At 43.5% G+C, this 25,234-nt stretch overlaps 1 protein-coding gene across 1 annotated transcript in view; it reads left to right on the forward strand.

The window, feature by feature from the left end:
* The first annotated feature begins 4,522 nt into the window (after nt 1-4,522).
* EFCC1 (EF-hand and coiled-coil domain containing 1) overlaps nt 4,523-25,234 on the forward strand; it is a 215,385-nt gene continuing 194,673 nt past the window's right edge. The window contains exon 1 of the mRNA XM_069206633.1: nt 4,523-6,777. Within this exon, the coding sequence (XP_069062734.1) occupies nt 6,046-6,777 (732 nt within the window). The 5' untranslated portion in view covers nt 4,523-6,045. The remainder of the gene's footprint in view (nt 6,778-25,234) is intronic.

Genomic DNA, 25,234 nt, shown 5'->3' on the forward strand with positions numbered 1-25,234 from the left:
TCGTGGAGGGGGAGACTGGCGTGTTTGAGGTAGTAGGGGTGTCAAAGCTGTCGTGGATGTCAGCGATCTTTCGGTGGAAAGCGGTGGCTAGGGCGTCGCACAGTTCTTGGGAGGGAGGGATGTCGTTGACGGTGGTGCAGGGGTTGGAGAGCTCCTTCACGATGTTGAAGAGTTCTTTGCAGTTGTGAGCGTTGTTTTCCAGGCAGGTTTTGAAAGAGGATCTCTTTACTAGCCTGAGGAGTTGGTGATGACTGCGTGTGGCGTTCTTGAGTGCTGTGTGGCTGTCGGGTGTGCGTTCGTGGAGCCATTTCTTCTTGAGGTTACGGCAGTTGTGTTTGGAGGCTTGGAGGTCTTTGGTGAACCAGGTGGCTTTCTTATTGGTTTGGTTGTTGGAGGGCTTTTTGAGTGGTGCGAGGCGGTTGGCGCAGTCGTTGATCCAAAGCCTGAGGTTGTGGGCAGCGATGTCAGGGTCGGTCGGCAGTTTCTGGGCTAGGGCGTTGGCCAGTTGATCTTCGGTGACTTTGCTCCAGCATCGACGGGGTGGTCGCTCGGTGTGGTGGTGTTTGTTTTGTTTCTTGAAGGTGAAATGGACGCAGTGGTGGTCGGTCCAGTAGAGTTCGGTGGTGCGGTTGAAGGTGATGTGGTCGCTTGTGGAGAAGATGGGGTCTAGAGTGTGACTGGTGGCGTGGGTGGGTGCTTTGACAAGCTATCTGAGGCCGAGGTTGGCGAGGTTGTCGATCAGGGTGGTGTAGTTGACGTTGTTATTGTTTTCGAGGTGGAAGTTTAGGTCCCTGAGGAGGATGTAGTCCGTGGAGGCGAGTGTGTGGGTGCTGGCAAGGTCGGCGATGGCGTTGCTGAACAGTGCCCTGGGTCCAGGAGGTCTGTAGACGAGCGTTCCTCTGAGGGTGGTGTTGGGGTCGTTGTGGATTTGAAAGTGTAGGAGTTCGGCGGAGTTGAGGGAGTCGTCCTGGTGGGTGTGGACTTCGAGGGTGGCCTTGTGGACGATGGCTATGCCTCCTCCGGTTCTGTTGATGCGGTCTCTGCGGGAGATCTTGTATCCGGCCGGGATGGCTATGGCGATGTCAGGCGCTGAGGTGTCGTTCCACCAGGTTTCGGTCAGGAAGGCTACGTCGGGGGCGGTGGTGTCGAGCAGGTCCCAGAGCTCGATGGCGTGCTTACGTGCGGAGCGAGTGTTGAGGAGTATGCAGTGGAGGTGGTTGGTCTTGGTCTTGAGAGGTTTATAGGCTCTGACGCAGGTGAAGCTGCAGTTGCGCCAGGAGAAGGGTCCGTGTGTGCTTTTCGGAGTGGCCTAGAAGCAGGTGGTGTCTCGCCCGGTGTTGAGTGCGAGGAGGGTGCTGGCATCGCAGCGGAGGTTGGCGGTGTGGCTGTTGCGCAGTCCAGGGGTTTTGGCACAGCGGGGAAAAAAGGTGCAAAACAGGTGAGCAGTGGGCAGAAAAAGTGAAAAAGCTGAAAAAGTGAAAAAGCTGAAAAAGTGAAAAAAGCAGAAAAAGTGAAAAAGCAGAAAAAGTGAAAAAGCAGAAACAACCAGAACAAGGAATGCAAGAATGCCAGATAGATAGACAAAGATGGACAGAGAAGCAGAGAAACTGAGAAGCGCTCTGGCGCTCACCAGGCACCAGGGCGGATCGGGTCCAGGAGGGCCTCGATCCCTTGGAGCAGCGAGGACGGGGAGGGGGAGACACGGGCACGGCTTGATGGTGCTGTGGGCACGGGGAGTGTTTCACCTGGCCAAAACAGGTCAAGGAACACTCACCTTAGCGAGCAGCGACCGCCATTAAGAAGGGAGGAGGGAGGGAGGAGCAGCTTGGAGGCGAGAGGCGCGGGCGAATGGGGGGTAGGGAGATGGGGGAGCGGAGGGAGAGCGGGAAAAAAGGTGCAAAACGGGGGAGCAGTGGGCAGAAAAAGTGAAAAAGCAGAAAAAGTGAAATAGCAGAAACAACCAGAACAAGGAATGCAAGAATGCCAGATAGATAGACAAAGATGGACAGAGAAACTGAGAAGCGCTCTAGCGCTCACCAGGCACCAGGGCGGATCGGGTCCAGGAGGGCCTCAATCCCTTGGAGCAGCGAGGGCGGCGAGGGGGAGACACGGGCATGGCTTGGTGGTGCTGTGTGCGCGGGGAGTGTTTCACCTGGCCAAAACAGGTCAAGGAACACTCCTACATGTGTATATTTTTTAATTAATTGAATTGAAATTGCATTTATATAGTGCTTTTTACCCCTGACGAGGAGTTAAAGCACTTTTTGGCGAGTAGCATGCTACAGAACCCAAAAAGGATTAGTAGTGGATTAGTATATGGAAATGGGAGTTGTTCATTTGAGCGGTGGACATGCGGGTCTGTTAGCTGGATTGAATAGGATAATGGAGGCATAGGAGCGAAGAGTCTAGAAAGTGATTAAGGAGATTATAGTAGTAAAATTAAGTTTGAGATGAGTCAAAGGAGGGGTACTTGAGGGAAGAATCCACAAAAGGTTATTTGGGAGATAATAGTAGTAAAATGAGGTTTCGGATGAGCCAAGGAGGGATGGAGGAGGGAAGAGTCTGGAAGGGGTTATTTTTGGAGATCACAGTAGTAGAATGAGGTTTGGGATGAGTCAGAGAGTGGAGGTAGAGGATATATTAAGAGAAGTATAGGATGAGACATAGAGTAGTGCATTGGAGACAGTCAAATGTTTTTTTGTCTTCTCCAATAAGAGTAAAGTAATAAATATATAGATATATAACTACATATAGAGGGTGTACATGTAAAAGGAGAATAATATATTGAGATATAAAGTTGTATTGCATAAACTCAGACTTTCAAGTGTTGCTGTACTTGAAGCTATTTTTCTGTATTTTAATAAATATATAAATTTAATGTATTTATTTTTATGTTCATTATATATTTTCTGCAATATTTCAATAGTGAAGCACTTGTAGATACAATTGTTATGATCATATTATCATATTGGATAGACAAATAAAACAGAGACCTATAAGCATTTAATCAAATAACTTATATGAAAGCTATGCTGTGTCTTGTATATAAGCACTTTTTGGAAAACACAGGGCTAGTGAAACAGCTAAAGCTGTCTCCAGACCAGATGTAAAAACAGAAAAACGATGGTTGCGGGAATTCTCACACTCCTTCTATTATCATTAGTTCCACAAATATCCAGAACACCCCTAACATCACTATGCTAGCACTACTCTGATATTATGACCAGTGAGATCTTTTGCAGTCAATAGGACCATCAGCATCATCAACATGCTGTTTAAGAGCTACTTTCACCATTATCGTGCCATGTAAGTACTGCTCTCTTCCTCTATGTCATCACAGAACTGGATGAAACTAGTGTGCGCCACGCCAGCAGTGTTCCCTTCATCATCATCATTTCAGCACTGGTTTTGGCACCCTCTTGTGCCCTGCCAGCACCCCTTTCATCTTCGCCGTTACCATTCCTATCCTGCTTTTGATAGCATCGTGTGCCACGCCAACACTGCTCTTATCATCCTTCCAGCGCTGCTTTTAACACCATCGTGTGCCCTGACACCACTGCTCCCACTGCCACCCTCTTAACGCTGATGTTCACAGCATCGGGTGCGATTCCAGCACTGCTGTCGCCAGTCTCCATTTAATGGAGTACATTATCACCATTCTAGCGGTGCCTCTAACGCCTTATGTGCCATGTCAGCACTTCTTTCACCATCTTCATCATCACTATACCATTGCTGCTAAGGACACCATCCTATAGCATTGCAGCGCTGCTACATCATCTTCATCACCATCCTGGCACTACTTTTGACACCCTTTGTGCCTTGCCTGCACCCTTCTCATCTTCATCATTCCGGATGTGCTTCGGAAACTATCCTGCAACATTCCAACGCTGCTCCATCATCATCATCAACATCATTCCAGCACCATCGCCATCCATGCCAGCGCTGCTCCATCACAACCACCACCCTCCCAGCGCAACCTCCGACACTTCCGTGTACCATGCCACCACTTCTGACATCATCTTCACCATCACCGCAGGACAACTTTTGACACCACCATGTATCACCCCGGCAGTTTTCTCATCATCCTTTTAGCTTCTGACCCTATCAGCTTCCGTGTAAGCACTGCCCTCATCACTGCCATCGTTCCAGCACTGCTTGTGACACCAGAGAGTACCCTGCCAGCACTGCCCTAGTCGGCATCATAGCAGTCAGCTTTCAACTCCATCGTGTACCAACCCAGCATTGTTCTCATTATCGTTCTAGCTTCTAGCACTGTCGTGTGCCATGGCGGCACCCCTTTCATCATTCAAGCACTGCTCCCACCAGCAGCACACCACACGCAGCGCTCATTCATCCCCGCGCTCCAGCGCGCGCTCCTTGATTAGGCTGCAGCGGTCGGAGCTAAACATAAAGTTTTCCAGCTGTGGTCCTGGGCGCTTGAAGTAAAGCAGAAGGGCTCAGAAGCCCCGCCCCGTGACGTCACGCGTGAGGCAGCCCTCTGAGGATGGTCCTGCTATGAACAGACTTCAGCAGCGGGACCCGCGGACGGACAGTGATCTGCGAGCACCAACAGCCGAGTCCCGAGAAAGTTTCTGTCCGGGATTCCTGGCTCCAGGAGGGAAGTGCAACAACAGACTGCTGAACAGGACGAGAGTTGAAAGTCCGGCAGGCTGTGGACGGGGACACCCAGTGACCGCAGGGAGAGAGGCAGAGCATCCCTGGACTAGAAGGAAGCCTGTTCGGACCCTAAAATCTCCTCTGCCTCCAGAGGCGCCCCTGCGTTGCAGACCCTCCAGGCTGTGAGGCGTGCAAGCGATTTCCGCAGATACGTGATCCCACCAAATTGCCTATTTCTAAATTCCGCTCTCTATTCAAGGTAGGGTGTCACAGAGGTGAGGAGACTATCTGTTAATTGCAACGCCTGCCTTCTGAGCTCCCCTCAGGGGCTCCTAGGGGCGCCTGGACCCTGAGGTTTCTTTATTGTAGTGGGAGACCACATCAGGCCACCATCCTTGCTCACAGAAGCGTGGTACCCCTATTTTTGAAAACAATATAAAATTGTCACAGACTAGAGAGGGGGGACATGAGCCGTCAGACACAAGCCTGGCTCCTGCTATCACCAACCTGAGTGAAATCTGCATTCTAGAGCCACCCACGCGAGACCCTTTACGACCGACATCCTGTAAAGCCCTGCATTGGCATCCTCTATGTAAAGAGAACGCAGATATGCCATCTCTGTCGGTATAAGCGTGCCCCCCACCCCCTGCACAGTAAACTTTGACCCCGAAGAGATCCATTTACTATAAAGAGCTATAAAGAAGGAGTTTTCACACTTTTCACTGTAGCCACATTTCTTTCCTTACCCTACTCTGACCGGATCACTAGTAGTATCCTCCTTTTTCAGCTCCCCTGACTCTGTTATGGCTAACAACTGGTCCTGTGCCACTAGCCACCCCCTTGCCGCTCAGACTAGAGCCTCAACCCATTGATATGAAAAGCTCTGATTTCGATTAACTCCTAAGATCTGTTTCTCATATGGTGACCTGTGCGTGAAACGGGCACTCCGAAGGACTGAGTACCTGCACTTCTTTAATTTCAAAGGAAAATACAGCACCTCTTAGCAGGAGAGCAGTGTGCAATGGGAGAGTACCTGCAATTCTCAGAAAACACAGGGAATCTGGGATAGTGAGTACCTGAAAACCTACACTTTTATATTTTCATTTGAAACACAGATTGTGACCTTGAAAATTTCAACTCTGGTGGTGGAAGCCCTTTCGATCCAGCTTGCTGTGTTCTTCTAAAGCAAAACTTGACCCCAGATATCACTTCAACTGCCCTCTTCTCTTTAAATGCAGCACAAATGTCCTTCACAGTCTGTTGGCTGTTGAAGGAAGCATAGGTTTTGGAAGCCCTTCAGATGTACCCTAGCTGATAGACATAGAGTTATTGTCTCCTTGTAGAGTTAAGCTGGGATCCTAAGATCTGATAGCAATCTCACCTCAGGCGAGGAAAGCATGGTCAATGAGACCCTGAGGGGTGGCTGGAATGATGCAGCCCGCCTCTGAAGCTAGTAGTGTTGTGGACCCCTATAGTCCAAGCCGTCCAGCTCGGAGAACTCAGTGGCTGGTGAGTGCATTAGCCTATCACTACGGGCTGGATCGCGGGGTGGAGAATGAAATCATTGTGCTGGCCACTGGGTTGGACCAGTACCTGCAGGAGATTTTCCACCATCTAGACTGGCAGGGAGAAGGCAGGATCCTGGGGGAAGAGTTCATGGTTCTATGTGGGGTGCTGGGTCTTGGACAGGAGCAGACCCATCAATGGCAAAAGGAGAGCGAGGAACAGGACTTGGAGGAATGTGCTGGGTTGCTTGAGGACCTACCTCAGGAAATCACCTTTCGACAGTTCCATGCCAGACTCTGTGGCTACTTCAGCACAAAGGCTGGTGTGATGCGGCTTCCAGTGGGAAAGGAAAGTGAGCACATTGAAACTCAGATACGACTACGGAGTCCACTGAGACGGAGAAAAAAGGTGCTTTCCTTTCCAGGGAAGGGCAGTGGGCGCAAGTGTGGAGGTGCTCCAGGCCAACATTGTTCAGACTGCATCCAAGGACCGACCTGCTCTTGCTCCCAGGAGTGCTACGAGGAAATAGTTGCTCTGGAGCAGGCCGAGGACAGAATTATAAAACTGGAGGATGAGAACGCAAGCCTGAGAGAGCTAGTGGAAGACATGAGGGCAGCTCTGCAAAGCAGTGATGCCAGGTCCCTGGCACTTCAGGTGAGTGGCACCAAATGTTATGAGCAACTTCTTGATATGTGTATTGTGTTATCCACACAAATATGTTTCAGGCCTTTTCTGTCATTGGGGTCTCTTTAGGTATTTTGTCTCCAGTAATGGTCCAAGTGGGACTAGTTCCTCTACATTGTAATTTCAGGATGATATGCATACTGTAGATGGAGGAGAGTAATCAGACATCACTCTAGTGCCAAGACCATGATGAGTTTGTAGCAGGATTTCTGAATGTTTGTTGTAAAAAAAGTTAGCATGTTTGCTAGAAGTGCTTTCGTCTCTAATTTCATATAAAATGAGAACATGCAGTGTCTTCATTTGACCAGTCTGTGGCTTCAGAGGCATGGGCTCATGAATATGTAGATGAGAGAAAGATTACTAAGAAGCAACTCAGTTTTGATTGGATAGCTGGTGAGTTCTTTGGAAATTGAGCCTAGAAAGTCCTTGATTTATGGGCAGGCACTTGAGAAGTACACAAGAAAAAGATGCCATCTTCATGAATGTGTTGTTGAACCTCTGCAGATTATAAACAACGTCTCTTGGCTCTCAGAGGAAAGGAAGTCGTGGAGTCCACGTGATTTCTAGAACATTAACAATATATTGTCAGTATATGTAGGTTTTTGGGACTGTTATACAGTTTGGTAGTTTGTGGCCATCCAGGAACAACTTATTTCTTACTCTAGGGTGATCGCTAGGCCTATTTTTTATTTGAGGTTCTCGGAAAGAGATTGAGTGCATTGCTAGTTGCTGTTATGTCACTATCCAAACACGGATACCTCTGAGAACTGCAGCCACAATTCTGGCTATTACTTGGGAGCATCTTACAATAGAAATAGTTCGCCACTCTTGGATACCAAAACACCAAGACACTAATTGCACTATGAATGGACCAGCAGCTCACTCAAGAGAACAGAAAGAAGTCAAATGCACCATAGAAAGCTGCAAAGTAATTGTGGTATGCATACTTGTTATAGTAAAAGTATTTACCAAGTGAAACAAGTCAAGAGAATACCTCAAAGTGCCATATGAAAATTAAGTGAAACACATACAATTTTCATAAACCATTTAATGAAAAAGCATATGTAGAAATATCCAGTTTCGTCTTTTGACAGCTCCACTCCAATGAAAGTGAGGCCAGGCATAGAAAGATGGACCAGTGCTGTTAAGAAGTGCAGGGTGCTTCTGTTCTCCCCTAAACAGTAATAGTATTTAGGCCAGCGTCCAGAGAAAGAACACCAGAATATATAGGCTACCACATAGAAACCCTTACTGATGATCTCAGAAGATTTGTTTTGTACTTTGGAAAAATTAAGATAAGCCGCATGCTCTTTGTGGATGGTTGGAAGACCACATGTATTCATGCAAAACCCTTCCAGGATATGTTTCCCTTTTTCATCTTATTATGTATTTTTGAAACTTAATATTTTATCTTGCTGCAAAGTGGCTGTCCTATTTTCTCTTAAACCAACTATTAAGATGGACAGTTGTTCAACATGTCCACAGTATGCAGAATCAAAGTAGATATATGTGTGGAATGATGCCACAATCCTCTGAAATGGATATAAATTAGGCTCTTGGTCCAAAGTTGGACTGTCTACAGGGATCAGTAAATTATTCACCAAGTGTAGCAAAGACACAGCTGCAGAATGGTTTATTTTTTAGGTCCTCTCAAAGAGGACAGCAGTAATCACAGTGTTTTTACGTGGTGGCTTTGCCAGAAGAACTTCTCATGGTACTGGTTATTTGTAGTGATTGAAGAAATATGCTTGGATTCTGAGTAGATTCACATGAATTGGGAAAGATTTTGGATTTCAGTAATTGACGCCAATTTTCCAAAGTACTACGGTTTGCAAAAGTGATGTCAAATGCCCTTTGGCCATTGATACGACCAGAGTTGAGTACATGTTCTGCCCTTTACATCTCATTAGCCTCCTATTACCTGTAGAAATACTAGGGGACTGACAAAAAGTGCAAACTACAGGCAGTAAGAAGGGAAGAGCCCTTGCTGCTAGTGGAATATCTAAGTTGTATGAGTCTCTGCTGAAGAGATGGGCAGTGTAACATGCTGATAACTATTAAATAAGGACTATTGAAGATGGTATTGAACACATCAACTCGTAAGTCATAATAGACCAATTAGTATTCTAATACACTTTTAAATGGAAGGTGTTCTTCTGTGTGGGACATTTAAGCCTGCAGCCTTACCATTAACAGCAAACATCTTATTTATCTTCCCTACATACCCCCGAAATGGCAAGAATGGAACCACAAAGGCATGGTCTGCATTACATTAGGAGATGCCTGGAGCATCTCAGACTCACAGTTTTGCTGTGGAGCAAGTTTGAAGATGCTTGGTTGTCTTACGTGGCAAGGGAATTCATTAAACGCTTAAGGAAGATCTTGAAGACACCCAGATCTCTGCAGATTTGATCCATTAAAGGTCTTTGTGAATGCGGTAGAAGAGAGATATCTGAGTCTGAAATGCTCAGAGCATCTCGTAATATATTTACTCTAGGGCACATCTTATTGAATCATACTTTCTGGTTTTAGTTTTGTTCATCACATCACCCATGTAGCAAAACCAATTGCCACAGACACCATGTACACATAAGTAGTACTCAAGATCCTTTAGATACTCTTATAGTGTATTAGTAATATTCTTGTTACTCAAGATCCACTTATTACCAAGATCTTCTAAAAAAAGCTGATAGCAGTAGAGTACATCAAACACTTTTTATTTCAGTTTGCATAAGAACAAAAGGCATGATACAATTCAACACAGTGGACATTATATATCTTTACCGTTACTAGCAAATTACACAATTACTGAGGAGTTGATAATTGTTGTAACCAAGTACCAAAGCCCTATCAGACGATTCCAACAGATCTGGGATATATTCATTGTTAATGAGTTATTGAGAAAAATATTATCCTTACTAAACAATGAAACTCAGACAACAAATAGATTAGACTACCACCCCCACTCCATCTCCCAGGTTCACGGAATGCCTACTGCCAATATGAACAACCTTTTCAACATACATCAGCGTCACAATAGGGGTCGCAGGTATGTCCCCGACCAGGAATGTGAGGGACTAAGCGTCATCCTTCACAGTGGTATTCCCATGCCCTTGTTCATTCCCTGGCAATGATGAGAACTTGTATTTCATGGGCCCATTTTTTTGGTGTGCCCCACTACTGAAGAGGTGCTCAAATTGTGATACCTCATCCTCTGCTCAGATCCTTTGTAGCAACCTCTCCCATGCCCATGTGAACTCCAGGGATCTTCTGTCCTTTTTGGTGCCATCTGAAGAGAATGATGCTTTCGAACTCTACCCGCCTAATAAGCTTCTTTTCCAGCTCTCCACCCATGGCCCCCTACTGATTATCGTTTAAGCTTTATTTGCCATTTGTTCAGAATCAGAGCCAGATCAATGAACGTAGAAGCTGGGTCTATCATGGGGATAGACCCAAAAGACATGTTGCAGGGGACTGCGCTACATTTCGATTTCTGGTGTCATTACTGGCAGAGTACGTACACTTCACTTGATATGTATCCAAAACATTGTCCTGCAGGCATAAATTGAGATGCCACTTTTAAACAGACCTATACTGGTAACTGGTACCCAGAGCTTTGAAACCTCCAGTGACGCACCTCTGCCTTCAGTCATGTTTTGGAAATGACTCTGTATGGGCCAGACTGAAACATTGTGGCACTCGTGCCTCGAAGCTATTGACTGACAGCATTAGTATTCTATGAGCCCTGAGTAGATTTCACCTGACCTATAACAGCCCATTGACATTTCAAGAGCGAAATACTGCTTCTGAGCAGTCATTTTTGTACGCCATTTTGATTTTTGTGGTGTGCAGGCTGTGTTTTGACTGATGTTTTAACATGATGAAAAACGATGCTGGTGAGTATTGTTTCCTAATTAAAATGAGTCTTGACATGCAGACCACCCCTGACTCGGAGAGACGTGCATACAAACACCCAATGCACACACCCAGAGAAGCAGCACAGACATCGAGGTGAATTCACATAAAGGTAGCATCAGTCGCTGACGAAGGAAAGAACAATGAGGTCTATAGATAGGTGCTTCAACACAAAACTAGCCAGAGGTACACACACACACACACTCAGTCCAGGCACACTCATGCACACAGTCACTCACACTCACCGTTTCACAGATAGACACAAACACACACTTTTTGATCCTCCCAATCTGTTTTCACCACATAAATGCTGTCCTGGGATGACCTAGAATCCTCTTCAAAGGCCGGCCTTGATTTCTGCCCCCATCACACAGACGCTTCCATTAAAGTAAGTATAGTTTATGTGAGCTCTCGCCGCTTGACAGCTTATTAAGTCTCTCTTCAAAGTTCAAAGCTTCCAGATTGAGAATCGTTTTGGCCCTCCCACCTCCCCCGGTCACATCTGCCTTTTAAAGAGCTGAAACGCTGGGACAGAGATCGGTGTCACGGAGACCCCTGCCATGTAGTCAAGCAAAGGTGGGTGTCCTGGGGAAATGGTTTCAGGCTGGCTTTATTCATTCACTTTTAAACATACGACTGCCGCAGGAAATGCCTAACTAAGAATAAAAGCTGCTTAGTTCTATTGCACGAGCTATAACGTAGTCTTCCTTATTGTCTGCACGCGGTTAGGTTAAATGGCCTCTAACGAGTGACGTCATTATTATTCAAATGATACAGACAACATATTACTTATCAGCAAATGCCTCTTATTACCCAGACAGTGGCATGGTTCCAAGTAACAAGGCAGTCTACAAAATGTGGTGGGATGCCCCTCTCATTCATGTAACTAGGTCTTCAGCTGCGGAATGGGTCCCCTGAAAGGTGCCCCTCCTGCACCACCACCGAGTTACTGTGGATTTTAGATGCCTATACCCAGTTAAAATTGACCCCCATTTATGGAACTTGGAAGACTAAGAAAAGGAGACAGAGCGAAAATACTACCATTCGCAGGCCCCGAAGGTCTCACTAGACCCATCCCCTTCAAACCATGGATCGTTAAATCAAAACCATCACCTCTGAGGCGTGGAAGGCCTCACCAAGGTCACCGCAGACTGCTTCATGTCTCTTCTGAGTCATAGCGCTTCAGAAATGAGCCCATGGAACTTCACCTTTCTGCGCCCTTAAGTCATTTGTGGTGCACCACAAAGATGGGTGCTTTCCCACAACATCACTGACATGGATAAGACGCCCCAGCCTGGTCTGTGAGTAAAACAGCCGAGGCTTTCACACTTACTCTGAGGACAGGTATCTGTTCTTCAAGGTCATCTAGCACCCTAAGGTTTAAATAACCTACCATCACAGATCAAATAATAATTGGCAAGGCCAATAGATCTGGCCTTAGGAAACTTGCTTTTTTAGTCATTTCTTTTTTGGTAAATATATGCAACAGCATTAATAGTAAAACAGTTTTTAAATTAAATCAATACAAATTTTAAAAAGTAAAAATGTTTAAAGTGACATGCATGGATTTGTAAAAAAGTAAGAAAAATGAGCTATCACAAAAATAAATTAAAACATTAAATTAAAGCAGAAGTGAAAGCAGAGATTTCCCTATCAGCCCTGGCACTGAAGTGGAGTACTTTCTAGGAGGATGTACCCATGTGCAGTATCGAAATGCATTAATTCTCAGTGAACTGAGCCAATGACTGAAGTGGGACGACCCATTGCTCCAGCTGTAAGATGCAGCGAGAGGGAACAAAATGTAAATGGCCCTTGCACAGACCAATTGAAGAGGGCTAACAGAAAGTCATTCTATCTATATGTGCCAGTATTTATTTCTCAAAAAACATGAAGCTCGCGAAACAGGTAAAGCTATCTGTAGGTCGAGCATAAAAATTAATTGATATCAAACTGCTCTTCCTGAACAGTGCAGTTGTAATGTAGATAAAGCAAAACAAAGGAAGTAGATTATGTAGTGATTATAGAATGAAAGAAGATCGAGTCGCTACTGACTAAAAACGGGAAATACTTCCAAACCTAATCACATGGCTGTAGAGCAACAAGAGATAAAGTGCAACGAGAGTACTTGGCAGGATCAGTTCTGCAAATTTGTACCCAAAGCAGAGACTTACTATGAGCCAGTCATGTGCCTCCAGCAAACCAAAGTATTGTTGCCCAAGTTAAGGACCTTGAATGTAATAAAAACTAACAGCCTTAACAAGAAAGTGTAAGAAGCAGCAGTGAAATTAAATCAGAATCAGAATGATGCAAAATAATTAGGAGCAGCAGCGGTTCCTCCACAATGGCGGAGGAGCGTTGCTCCAGTGGCTAAGAGCCTGCAGCGGAAAAATACAACAATATTTTATTATCATTTTATTTTTCATCTGCTAGCTGAGCGAGCATGTGAAGGGAGGGGTGGGGCCAGGCCGTAGGAGCGGGGAGGAGGAGTGGAGTGCACTTAAAAGTGTGCATGCCAGTTTGGCCGGCCTACTTAGGCTGACCAAACTGACATGCACACTTAGTTTCTCTAACCCAGCTGTGTTGCACAGCCATTTGGAGAAACAACACAGACTCCCATGTACTGTCTGCGCGGCAGACGAAGCTACTCAGACCAAACCTAGCACTGCTCTTATGCTAGGTATAACATGAGTGCAGCACCAGGATTGTGTAGGTAGCCTGTGCTGTGTCCTGGGGACTGCTGGGACACCGTCAGGAGCCAAAGAGAAGAGGAGCGAGGCGGCTGGCAGCATCAGGACAGGTATGTTTTTTTTATTTCCCCGTCCTCGCTTCCCTGCCCCCCTTGAGATTTGTGGCACCCACCACTGATTAAGAGCCCACCATCAACCGTGTAGTCAAACTCCAAACAGATATGATAGGGGCAGAAGTCTTTGTAAAAGGCCGTGTGAGAGATTTTCTCTTGTCCAGCCAAGAAATACCCAAAGTCTGGGTGATAATGCTTGAATCAGTTTGGAAAATGAAAGTCTTTTTCCGCAAAAGAAGGGCCATTTGAAAATAGCAAGTATGAGCATGTTTTGCAATAAAAGTTTTCATGCTGAATCTGAATCAAAAGTAAAATCCTGCCAGAGAGAAGAAAGGTGGGTGCACAACCGAGTGCAGATTATGTCGAACAGGTGGTGCGGACATAGATTAAATGCAGAACAAGGGGTCTGATTTTGAGGAGTTCTGCTTGAATAATTTAGGGAGCTCTTGAATTTGTTGTTACAGAGACACCCCCCAGGAGATGGACACCTGCAGTCAACAACACTAAGCAATAATTAAATGTAATCAAGTTGTAGGGCACAAGATCCCTTAGAGGCACCAGGTGGATGCTAAATAACATTGTAATAGAATTCACTCTCAAGAAACTCCTCAGGAAAAGGGAATCTAATGTGGTGGTGTCTACCTGAAGATGTTCTGAACATCTGTACAAAGAGTAAGAAAGACACCTCTACCTAACCACAAATTCTTCCCACACTTCCCAATTCTTCCCAAACAACTCGTGACTGAGCATGTCAAGAGCTACATTGAGATCATTGAGCACCAGCAGCCTAACACGCCTCCCATCTAGAACATCTATGACCTTGACTATCGACTGAATGTTACCTCTGTCAATGCAACAACCTGATGGGAAAACTGTCATGAATGAAATGACGAAAAGTGTGCGAAGTTGGAGGTGGATGAAACAGGGGAGGCAGCATACTCCTAAAGGCACTGAGATGGGAAAGGTAACCTGGAGGAGGGACAAAAGTTTCTTAGTTACCTAGAGTTTAGTGATGACTTCTTTTGTATCCTGTTGAGAACTGAAGACTTGGGGGATTATTTAGAGTTTCACAAATGTGGGTAATGTACAAAAAAGCAGCGGATGTCCAGTCCACCTTATCTATATATGTCTATACACTCTGAGTATGGTGAACAGGACATCTGTCACTTTTTGGTGTATTTCCTGCTTCTGGCAAACTCTATATAACCCTGTTATAGAAAGATTGAACAGAGGACGCAACATAGATGTCTAAGTGAAAGGAACTCCCTGACAAATGCTGTCATGAAAGCCCTGTCAGAAAAGGAATGTGTATCCCAGACTTGCTCTACACAAGAGAGAAAGTAAGTACTGACCCAGGATCATTAGCAGGCCTATTAGAGATCCCATTAAAGTATACAAAAATGTGATGGAATACTTGAATTAATCTCAGTCAATGGTATTTATTGAGCCTGTACCCCGATCCATCATTATTTTGCAAACCCTGCAACTTCTGTTTGGACCCACCTATATGCAACTCAGTCGACCCTACTCCAATTGGGAGAGTCCACCCTGAACTGCCAGGCCAGAACCTCCCAGCACCGTAACACAAGCAACCCAGGACCAGTTTTGCCCTAGTTAGAGCTCAACAGCCAAATATAGCTTGGTTCTAGTTACACAGTGTGCATGGGACCCATGTCTGGGCATACCTATCCCGCTTAGGGTGACACACTAAAATATACAAAAAGGTGTTGGGTGGAATCCTTGAATTAATCTCTTCTATTGGTAATTACTCGGGCTGCATCCTAGTACATCTTTACTTTGCACACAATGCCATGTCAGTTTGGACCCAACCTTAAGCAAATGAGTATTGACCATGCTCCATTGGGAACAGTTCAGCCCAAACTCCCTGGCTAGGTCCTCCCTGAACTGGAACACACGTAACCCAGGACTAGTTTTGCCATGGTTAGCCAGGTTTAGCTTGGTTTCAGTGAGACAATAAGATCCCATGCATATGCTAACTAGTTTGTCAGAAACAAATATTAATTTTAATCAGCGTTGTAGTACTGTACTCTAAATCTGCAATTGGTCATCATGTCTGGTTTAAACCCTCTGACACAAAATTTACAGAGGCATTGCAACTTGTGTCTTAACGAGCTGAGATATCTGAACAGCTGAAAGGCAAGAGACATATGCATGCACCTATATGCTTTGTACCTCAACGATTTAGTCATGCAGAAGCAATATCATAATTTAATTTTTGTTCCTCAAGTAGTTAGCTAGCAGTTTTGTCTATGGTTGCTTTGATAGATCCACCATTCTCTGCCTGCTCTATGAGCTGTGTTGAGTAAAAGGGACGAGGCAACAGAAAATGCACTGACACAAGTCGTAATGTGTAATTATTAAATAATTTTTCCTAAAGTCCTGCTTTGGATTCAGCCCTCCATCTATAAGTTAACTGAGTCTCTTTGCAGCTACTCTGAATATCATGAGCAGTGCTTAATTTGAGCTGGTGGTTTCCGGTGCTTGGCAATGGTGTTTAATTGTCAACACCAACACTTATGACAGTCCACCACATGTTGGCATTCTATGTCTAATCTAGAGAAGAGGACAAGTACAAGTGTGTGTTAATTCAGTCCACCTTAAAATGACTAATACCTGCCACCCAGGCCATTTTTATAGCTTTGGGTGGCTGGAATTGTGTGAATAGACACACTGCTAGAAGTGTGATGGTTAGTACTGGTGTTGGTACTGTCATTAGCAGCGCAGGCATGGGCAATGTGTGGTGCAGGCTGCAGTGGCCTATTGACGAGGGCCCTGGCACTTATTATTTTACAAATTAAGCCCTGATCATGAGTCTAATAACCCACTTTCTTTACTGCTCAACTATACTCCACTTTGTAGGGCGTACACCGTGAAACACCATGCTGTCTGATGTGGGAGAAGTATACCATATTACGAGAGGTTGTCCTACCTTTTGGTCATATGTTTTTATGTGTGTAGTTCTCCGCCCCGACTGCAGAGTCTCCTCCCTCATAAATTTACTATTAAAATGCAGTTTTGTGAATACAGAAAAAGTGTAAACTTTCACAAACTTTGTGAATCAGGCCCTCATTGTTTTAAATGGAGTAACTGCTATTTGATGCATCATGCTAGTGCTACGACTGTTGACAACAGATGCTTGAATCATAATTTCAACTATTGTGTGGTAAACTATCCTCCATGATAAAACATGTGGCTTACTGCTGCCACACAAGTTGGCGTCTTGAGCTTTAACAATTAGCTGTTTGTTGGGATGGTTTTGAAGTTAGAGGACAGGATCTACATACAAGAGTCTGAAGCCACTCAAGTAGAGTAGCTCCAGGCCTGCCCTATCTTCAGGTCGAACCTAGACAGCGCGCATGCGATGTCTGCAAGATCTGTTGGAATGAGGGAAGGACTTTTGCCCCCGCCTGCCACTGCCTTCCGCTTACCATAGGTTGAAGGCAGTGTTGCACTTGTTTTGCTGCCTCCTAACTGGTTTGGCAGCCGATACGCCACTTCCTGCTCTTGGCTGAGGAGCACCGGCCAAGTACAGTTTAATTACGCATGGATTGTTTTTCTGCTGTTTGGACACACTATTTTTTTGTTTTCTGCCTCTATGAAAACAAAACAAACAATGACAAGTGAATGTTAGTTGTTATTGTTTGTTTTATTTTTCAGTCGCGGTCATGGTGCACTCAAATTTTATACAGCAGTACTGCCCGCTGTACAAAACCTGTTCTTCTTTCTTTCCCAGCCTCCCATCCCATCACCGTTCCTTTTCTTTCCTGCCTCTTCTCCCCCCCAACATGGCAAGAAAAGTCCAGTTAGAAATTTACAACGCTAATAGCTCTAACTCGAGCAAATACGAAACCCATTGCATTGTAAAATGCTTCTTTTATCTCTGCCTTGAATGTGGAGCTTGTATACTTGTAAACTTACTATTAAAATTCAGGTTTGTGAATACGGAAAAAGTATAAACTCAAACAAACTTGTACGTCTACCTTTGTGAAACTGGCCCTGAAATGATACTCATCATGAAGGTATATGGAATAAAATCCGAAAAATGCGACAATGAAATGTTTATGAGAATCTTTCTTCTTCTAAGGGATATTTCAAATGTCATCACTTGTTTTTCTCATGGCTCCTCAAGTGGACCGAGCGTGCCACAATATAATGACATGCTTATACCCTGGAATTAACTAGTGACAGATAAAATCAAGACCTGTGGCGCTGAGTATAACCAGGGAGAGGACCCATTTCTATTTGTTCTTGTTTTTCTGTGCTTTGCTGTATGCCATTGCATGCTTTTAGTGCTCTTTATGTGTCACAAGGCCTCACCAGAGAAAGAACATGCATGGCAACGAGGGAGCACACACCATAAGTCATCAAGAGCAGTAGGTTTATTTTATTTTCTTTGGTTTTCTTAATGTGTTCCGGACTTATGTTGATGGCTCACTGTGGAGAACTTCACTTGGAGTCTTTTTTTCCATTTATCCATACACTATTGAATGTTTTGTTGAGGTGACTATTGTAAGGCAGGAGAGGGTGAATGTTCACAGACCTGTTACCTCTTACATCTCTTTCCTCTATACTTCCTTTTATCTTCTCTCTCATCTCTTATTTACTGAAATCTCTTCACTGCCTTTATCCTTAGAAGCCTATTTGGTGTGCAGTGAATGTCATACACATATTTCACACATTCCTTGATTCAGTTCACTCATTATTGCCAAGCAGCACAATGTGCTTACTGCATACAACGGTCAGCTCTGACCACACCATCTCTTTAGTCACTTGTAAACTGTATGTTTGGTCTCTGAGAACTAATAACTCATGTCTACAAAGCTGTAAGGTATTACTTGCTCCTAAGGAATGGTTACTTGCTGATGAGTCAAGAGTGCTTAATTCAATTCAATACTCAGTAAATCTTCAAGACATACATTTATAAACAGTGGATCTCAATAAGCAGGGCCATTCAAATATGCAAGGGTCACATGAATGAAATGGGTTATATGAATGAAACGATGTATGCCAGTGGTTCTCATCTTTTTGGCTATGGTGGACCAGCACTTTATCAGTATTGGAAACTGGGGGTCCCCACTGAATCTGTATTGGAATCTGGCCCTCCCCCAACTAAGTCATTACTGGAAGTGGGGACCACAGTCTAAACATTGTTGATCATTTGAACTGCAAAACAATACACAAAAAATACAGAAACAAGCATTCCATAAAACACATACACAAATGATAACTCAATTTATTTAATTTGCAAACAAATAGAAATAAAAAAAAAAACTTTAATAGAAAAGCTGGAAGTTTTCTAATTTCAATCAAAGCCACACATTGTCCATACTATATTCTGTTTGATGCATGTGCACTGCTCCCACTAATCAATCTGGCTAAATGTATTTTTAGCCTCTAATCTCAAATTCCTTGACATTTACAGTATGTTTAAAAATTGTCAATTGTACATTTAGCTGCTTTATTTATATGCACTTTATTAATCTTTTAATGTTATTTCATTTTCTAAGCAGCCAAAGACCACCTGAGGAGGCTTCATGGATCCCCAGTGGTCCCTGGAGCACAGGTTGGAAACCACTGTTTTATGGAATCAGACAATAAATTGGCTTACAAAATGAAAAAGAAAAAAAAAAAAAAACACTTATTAGGCTATTGAAGACAATATGTTGCCACTTTGATAGCCTCCATTCAGCAGGTACTTTTCAGTGGCTGAAAATTCTGCACAAGAGGATTCGACCTAACATAACACCCACATTTAATGGTTCGTCCCTGAAACAATACAAAGTGTCTATCCTTTATATTTTAAAATTTGCAATTTTGAGGGTCCTGTACTCAATTGTATCAGATTTTTATCTGACCTCAACCAATAATGAGAGGATTTCTGGTTAGTAGAAATACAATTGGCATAATATTATAATTTCTCTCATTTCATTCAATTTTTCAAATTACATTAAAAGTAACCTAGAGACCCTACTCTTTTGCAGGTCAAATGAGTAATATCTCAATTTTGGGAATAGCTTTCATGTATTATTTTTTTAGTTGTTAGATTCCATATTCTTGATTTCATATGTTTCTAAGCAAGCCGGTTATACATTTTGACCAGAAGTAATGGATTTACCTTATTAGTCAATACTGTCAGAAGCTGAGCACGGAGCAGGATATGGCATTATGATATGGCATTCTTAAGAGAAAAACAATGAGAAGCTTAGTAGGGGAGACTTTCGTATCCCTTTCCAACACCACTAATGTTACCCTTTGCTCTATCAAAGCAATAAGGGCCCTGTTACTGCAGGTTGACATTCACAGAGGCTTGGAGGTGAGTAGACATCTTAAGATCCCCAAAGCTGCCATCCTTTAAAACATTGTCACAATGTCAGCTAGGCGCAGAGAAGGAGTGGCCTTCGGTGACCATTTCCCGGTGATAGGGCAGACGTTGGAGCATGTATGTCACTGTGTTAGCAGCCATTGAGCTATTCAGCTGAGTATGGTGAAGGGGCGAGGCTCTGAGTCTGGCACTGCTTGAGCAGCACGCCTGCCTGCCCTCTTGCCTCCCAAAACAAAGGTTTCTGACGCATCCTTTTTTAGTGGCCTACAGATGTACTGAGCCTCCACACACCGTTAGGACCCTTCTGTGCATGTAGGGGTTTCCAGATTACTTCATGTTCACTGTATCATGCGTACCAATATCATATGCGGCATGGTGGCACAGCGTGATTGAACAGTTCTGTATCCGGGCATCACTGCACATACCCAGGAAAGGGTTTACCCATCTCGGGAATTGCCTCATGGGAACAATCAGTGCTACAAAGTGGCTATCTGCCAGAAGCTAGCGCTTTATAAAATAAATAAACAAATTAAGATTCAGGAGTTTGGAGACTTTGAAATTTGGACAAGAGCATGGCGGCACCGACAGAGGTGGCATTACCAGAGCTGAAATCGTGCAGTGGCGGTAGAAGATTGGATGAAGAGTGCACTAGAAAAGCTGCGTAGCATCAGCCTTCTTGTGCCCAGTTCTCTAACTTTTGCTAGTTCATTCTTGTGGTCCCATTGAAATGACGAGGCTTACACCCCGATTCCAAGGAGAACCCCGTGAATAAGGAGCCTTGTTGATGACAATAGGGTGCATATCTACTGTACTGATTATCCGAGATGATTGCTCCTTTAGCATGTATGTTATATCATGTTGCTAGAACAAATAAATAATGTTGTGCATGTCCTTCCTCTCACCAGGCACTAGCAAGGTCATAGCCCAGTGAAGTTAACATAATTGAATCTCCCCCATCCTTGCCTTTGAGGCCTCTTTCTCATATACTGCACAGTAACACCAAGACGTTTGTCAGGGGCACTTTACTGCCCTCTGAGTTCCAGCTATTTAGACTCATTAGTTAACAATAAACCGAGTTTAACCCTTTGAGGGGTTAAGCTGTTTTCTCTCTTTGAGACAGAAATGTTTGTTAAGGTGAAAGGACAATCATAGGCAAAGTTCTATCAAACTCTTACAACACTGGAGATGCTGTTCTTCTTCCAAGGAGCCACAAACCCTAGTTTGTTGTTTCTTTTAAAACACTCTTTCGAAAGTTTTAATTGGTGTGTGAATAAGCGATGCCCGGCGCATCAGACAGGACAGAGGAATGCCGTCTGCTTTCCCGCACCCAACCAAAACAACAACAGAAAATAATGCTAACGCTGCAAAAAACTGTCAAAACTCGTCTGAATCCTCTGCTTCAGAGAGCAGACCTGCGGCAGGCAGAAGAGCTAAATCTAAACGCGACTGTGGTTACTCGGTAGGGAGTTTGGGACACGATTGCCCCAGGACAAAATATTTCACACCCAACTTGGACTTGGAGTAAACAAACAAAAACAGGAAAAAATGCAGCTTTCCACCTGCTGCAGATTTCAGCACTTCTACCAATGTCTGCACAATTCAATATTTTCCAACATTTCACTGCCACCATCTTGTGACTTTGATTAAGCAGGCGGACAAAACGAAATAGATTTTGGCTACCTAATGACTACTGGCCAAATGTTCGCCTGGCACATCCAGGATAGAATGCCACCTTTCTCTGTTAAAAATATCAGCCGTTTCTTCATCCCAGAAGGCCAAGAAACTGCTACATGAATAAGAGAGCGAGTGTAAAATCATCGTTATTCCGTTGTAACTTAGGGCCACATGTATGAAATGCAGGTTTTGTGAGTCGCAAAACCATATGTACAACAGTGTCAATGACAGTGTTTGCGATTCACAGGGGGCTCGTAAATGACCTACCTCATGAATATTCATGAGGTAGGTGGAAATTTGCGACCCCATTGGGAATGGTCGCCCTCACAGGGATGGTGGCCTGCTGGAGATAGCAGACCTCCATGTCTGTGACTGCTTTTTAAATAAAGCAGTTTTTTTTTTTTAAGTGCAGCCCGTTTTCCTTAAAGGAAAACGAGATTCATTTTAAAAACAAAAAAATGAAAAGTTTCATTTTCATTCTGCTTTTCATTCTGACTGCTCTGAAAAAATATTTTCGCTGCCATTTACAAAGGGGAAGGGGTCCTATACGGACTCCTTCCCGTTTGCGAATGGGTTAGCACCAGTTTGAAACTGGTGCTAACTGCGATTGTTTTGCGACCGCATTCGTGGTCACAAAACAATCATACATGGCACTGCGACTCGTTCCTAATTGCGACACGCAAACTCTTTTTGCGATTCGGTAAATAGATGATGGAATCGCAATTATGGGTCTGTACATCCCAAATTGCATTTTGCACATCGCAAACGTGCCGATTCGCCGTTTGCGACGTGCCAAATGCTTTGTATATGTGGCCCTTAATTCTGTCTCTGCTTGCTTTCATATTCATGAAGATATGGTTTACACAGCTCCATATACTTTTTGAACTGATTGCTATTTACTTTTACTGTTTTAAGTTTATATTTCAAAGAAAAATAATGCTTATTTTCCATTTTTTGTGTCACATGACCTAAAATTGCTGGTCATTTTGGTAAGAGCAGAGCAAGGAACTCAGTACTGGAGTCTATCCATTTGGTAGTCAGGTGAATCGGTCGCATTCTGGAATATCAAGTAGGGAATATCGCAATACCATAATATCGTAGCCAAAATATTGAGAACAAAAATATCGAAAGATAAGTGCATATCGGGAAGCATAGATTTATCATTCTTAATCCCACATCTTTGTACCTTGATGATATATACATAGATGTGGATTTAGCTATAGGAAATATATACATATTTACCCATCCATAGATTTGCCTTCGATATTATGGCTACAACAATATTCCCTACTCAGTAGTCAGGACCCACAATATTTGAATCATAATTGCCATAAAACGAAGGGCTGTGACACAAAATGTAATGTGTGCAGCTGTTCATTCTTTTCCCTACAGCAAACTCTCTAATCCAATTACATTATACCGATGGAAACTGCTTCTATCAACAGTAACATTGGAAAATAAACTTGTCATTTTCGGATTCTAAACCGTAATCTTTTCACTCTGACCCGATGTCAGCCATGACAGGTTTGATCGCTGATTCATAGGTTACTCCTGATATCTACTGTCATGCAAGAACTTTTTCTCATGCTTGGTGACTTTTAACATGTAGCACTCGCTCTGAAACACTCACAGCGAAGTAGGTAACAGAAAATTAAAAAAAACATTGAAATGAGCTAATGAAACACCCTGACAGAGGTGAAGAAAGATTAAAGCTTCTCCACAGAGGCACGATCCACAAAAGTCCATTTGTTTGCACTGTGCTTTGAGATACACCTTTGTCCATTTCCTTTAGGGCTTTGATCTTTTCTTAACAAGCAATATGAATGTATACCATCAGATAATATGATGTGCAATGTCACTAGTTTTACATTCAAGTAGAACCAACAGACACATAGGTTTCCAAAATATAATAATACCGTTCATATTTATTCACAAAGACTTAATCACTTTCATGTATAGCAACCTCCTCTCATTCTATCATTAATTCATACACTCACTCAGTCACCCACTAATTAATTCACTCATTCACTATCAACTTTCTCAGAAGACCACCGTTCTTCTACTGGATTTTGTAAATGGAGAAATGTGTGTCCACCCTTGCTTTAAAGGTCTGTCATTAATAGCACACAATTGCTCTAACCTGTTTTTGAAATATTATTTCCTTATAATTTGACCAAAAGTCACAGTCAGGATCCTCCTTATGAATGGTGTGATGAGCAACGTCTAAGTTTTGAACTCTGTCATTAGATAGCAAAAATGGAGAAGCGGGTTCTCACGTTGTATGCAGACATGTTTGTGTAGGCTCAGTGTCACAAGTTTCCATCGAGATACAGCTGACTGAGCCTCTAATTCGTCCAGGTGTGACAAATTAGGCATAAGGAAGCACGCATGTTCCACTGTGTGTGCATAAGCTTCCCTTGCAGGGCTTTTTTGCTGCAAGAAACAAATTTCAGCAGGACCTCACTAACAATTTATCAAGCTTGTGTGGAACCCATCCAACCTTGCCCTGGAGATGTATTTCGATCTCACCAAAAGTGTGTAGACAAATCTCAAGAGCGGTGCCGGGCAATGAAACTCCACTGGTGCTGCAAATTCAAGATTCCCCATCTGAGCTTTTTGCAGTGTCTCGCTGAGCTTCAGCGGGACCTCTAGACAAGCGTAATGGTGTGTTAGGTGTTGCTGTTCCTATACCACATGCATTTTATCTAAAGAACACCTTTGATGTTTGTTTGTAACTGGCAACGGTAATCTTGGGATTCATCACAAAAACCTGCTTTTACTTTTATCTGCTAGATGGTTCGGTTGTGTTGTAACTCGGCCACATCTCTAAATTCCCTCCCATAGGCTAACAATCATTTTATTTACAATTAATCTCCACAGCACTCCACATAGTTCTACATACCTGGAAAAGTAAGATGTAGTGGACTTGAGGGAGCATGGTACGGAGGAATGAATGAAGTGGGGATGTCAGTGCGATCATATAGGGGACCAGATAAAGTATCACAAATGAACAGAAAACAACGGTCTCCTCTGAATATCATTTTGGAACTTTTCTCTTGACCTTGATCCCCTGTGGTTGTGCAACTAATCTGTCACTTTCAATATCCGTATCACTTGCTATAGGGAATACTTCAACAGATATATATTCACGTATGGTTTTCTAAAGTAGGACAAAAATACAGAAATATTGAAGTGTTTCCACATATCATAATACCCTTACAAAAAACCTTTTTCAGGATGCTCTACGGGGCAATTATTTCTCCTACAATCTTCAGACCAGGGTGTGAGCAATATTAAGTAAGTCCTCTTGAGGGTAGTTCAGCACTCTGAAAGTATATGAATTGATGTGAATGTCTTTCTATCCAACATTATAATAAGTGTGGATGGGTTCTACTATGACCTGTCTACAAGCATTGAATTTCATACTTCTAGAAATGCCTTGGAAATCCAAAAGCTCAACCATCAGCAGCAGAGAAGGACTTTTGATTTGACATGCGGCATAAAGGCTTTGTCCTATGACAACTTCTCTATTATCTGTTATAATACTTTCTCCAGAATATGGATTCAAAGACACAGTCTCTGCATTACAGTTAGCCTAGGTAATAGTTTAGGGATTATATTGTTAGCTCACAAACATTAACATATGTTTGTTTTGTGCCTATCAGTGTAGAGTAGAGGGGATGTGTTTATTCGTA

Source organism: Pleurodeles waltl, chromosome 9, assembly GCF_031143425.1.
Source record: "Pleurodeles waltl isolate 20211129_DDA chromosome 9, aPleWal1.hap1.20221129, whole genome shotgun sequence".
Taxonomy (NCBI): domain Eukaryota; kingdom Metazoa; phylum Chordata; class Amphibia; order Caudata; family Salamandridae; genus Pleurodeles; species Pleurodeles waltl.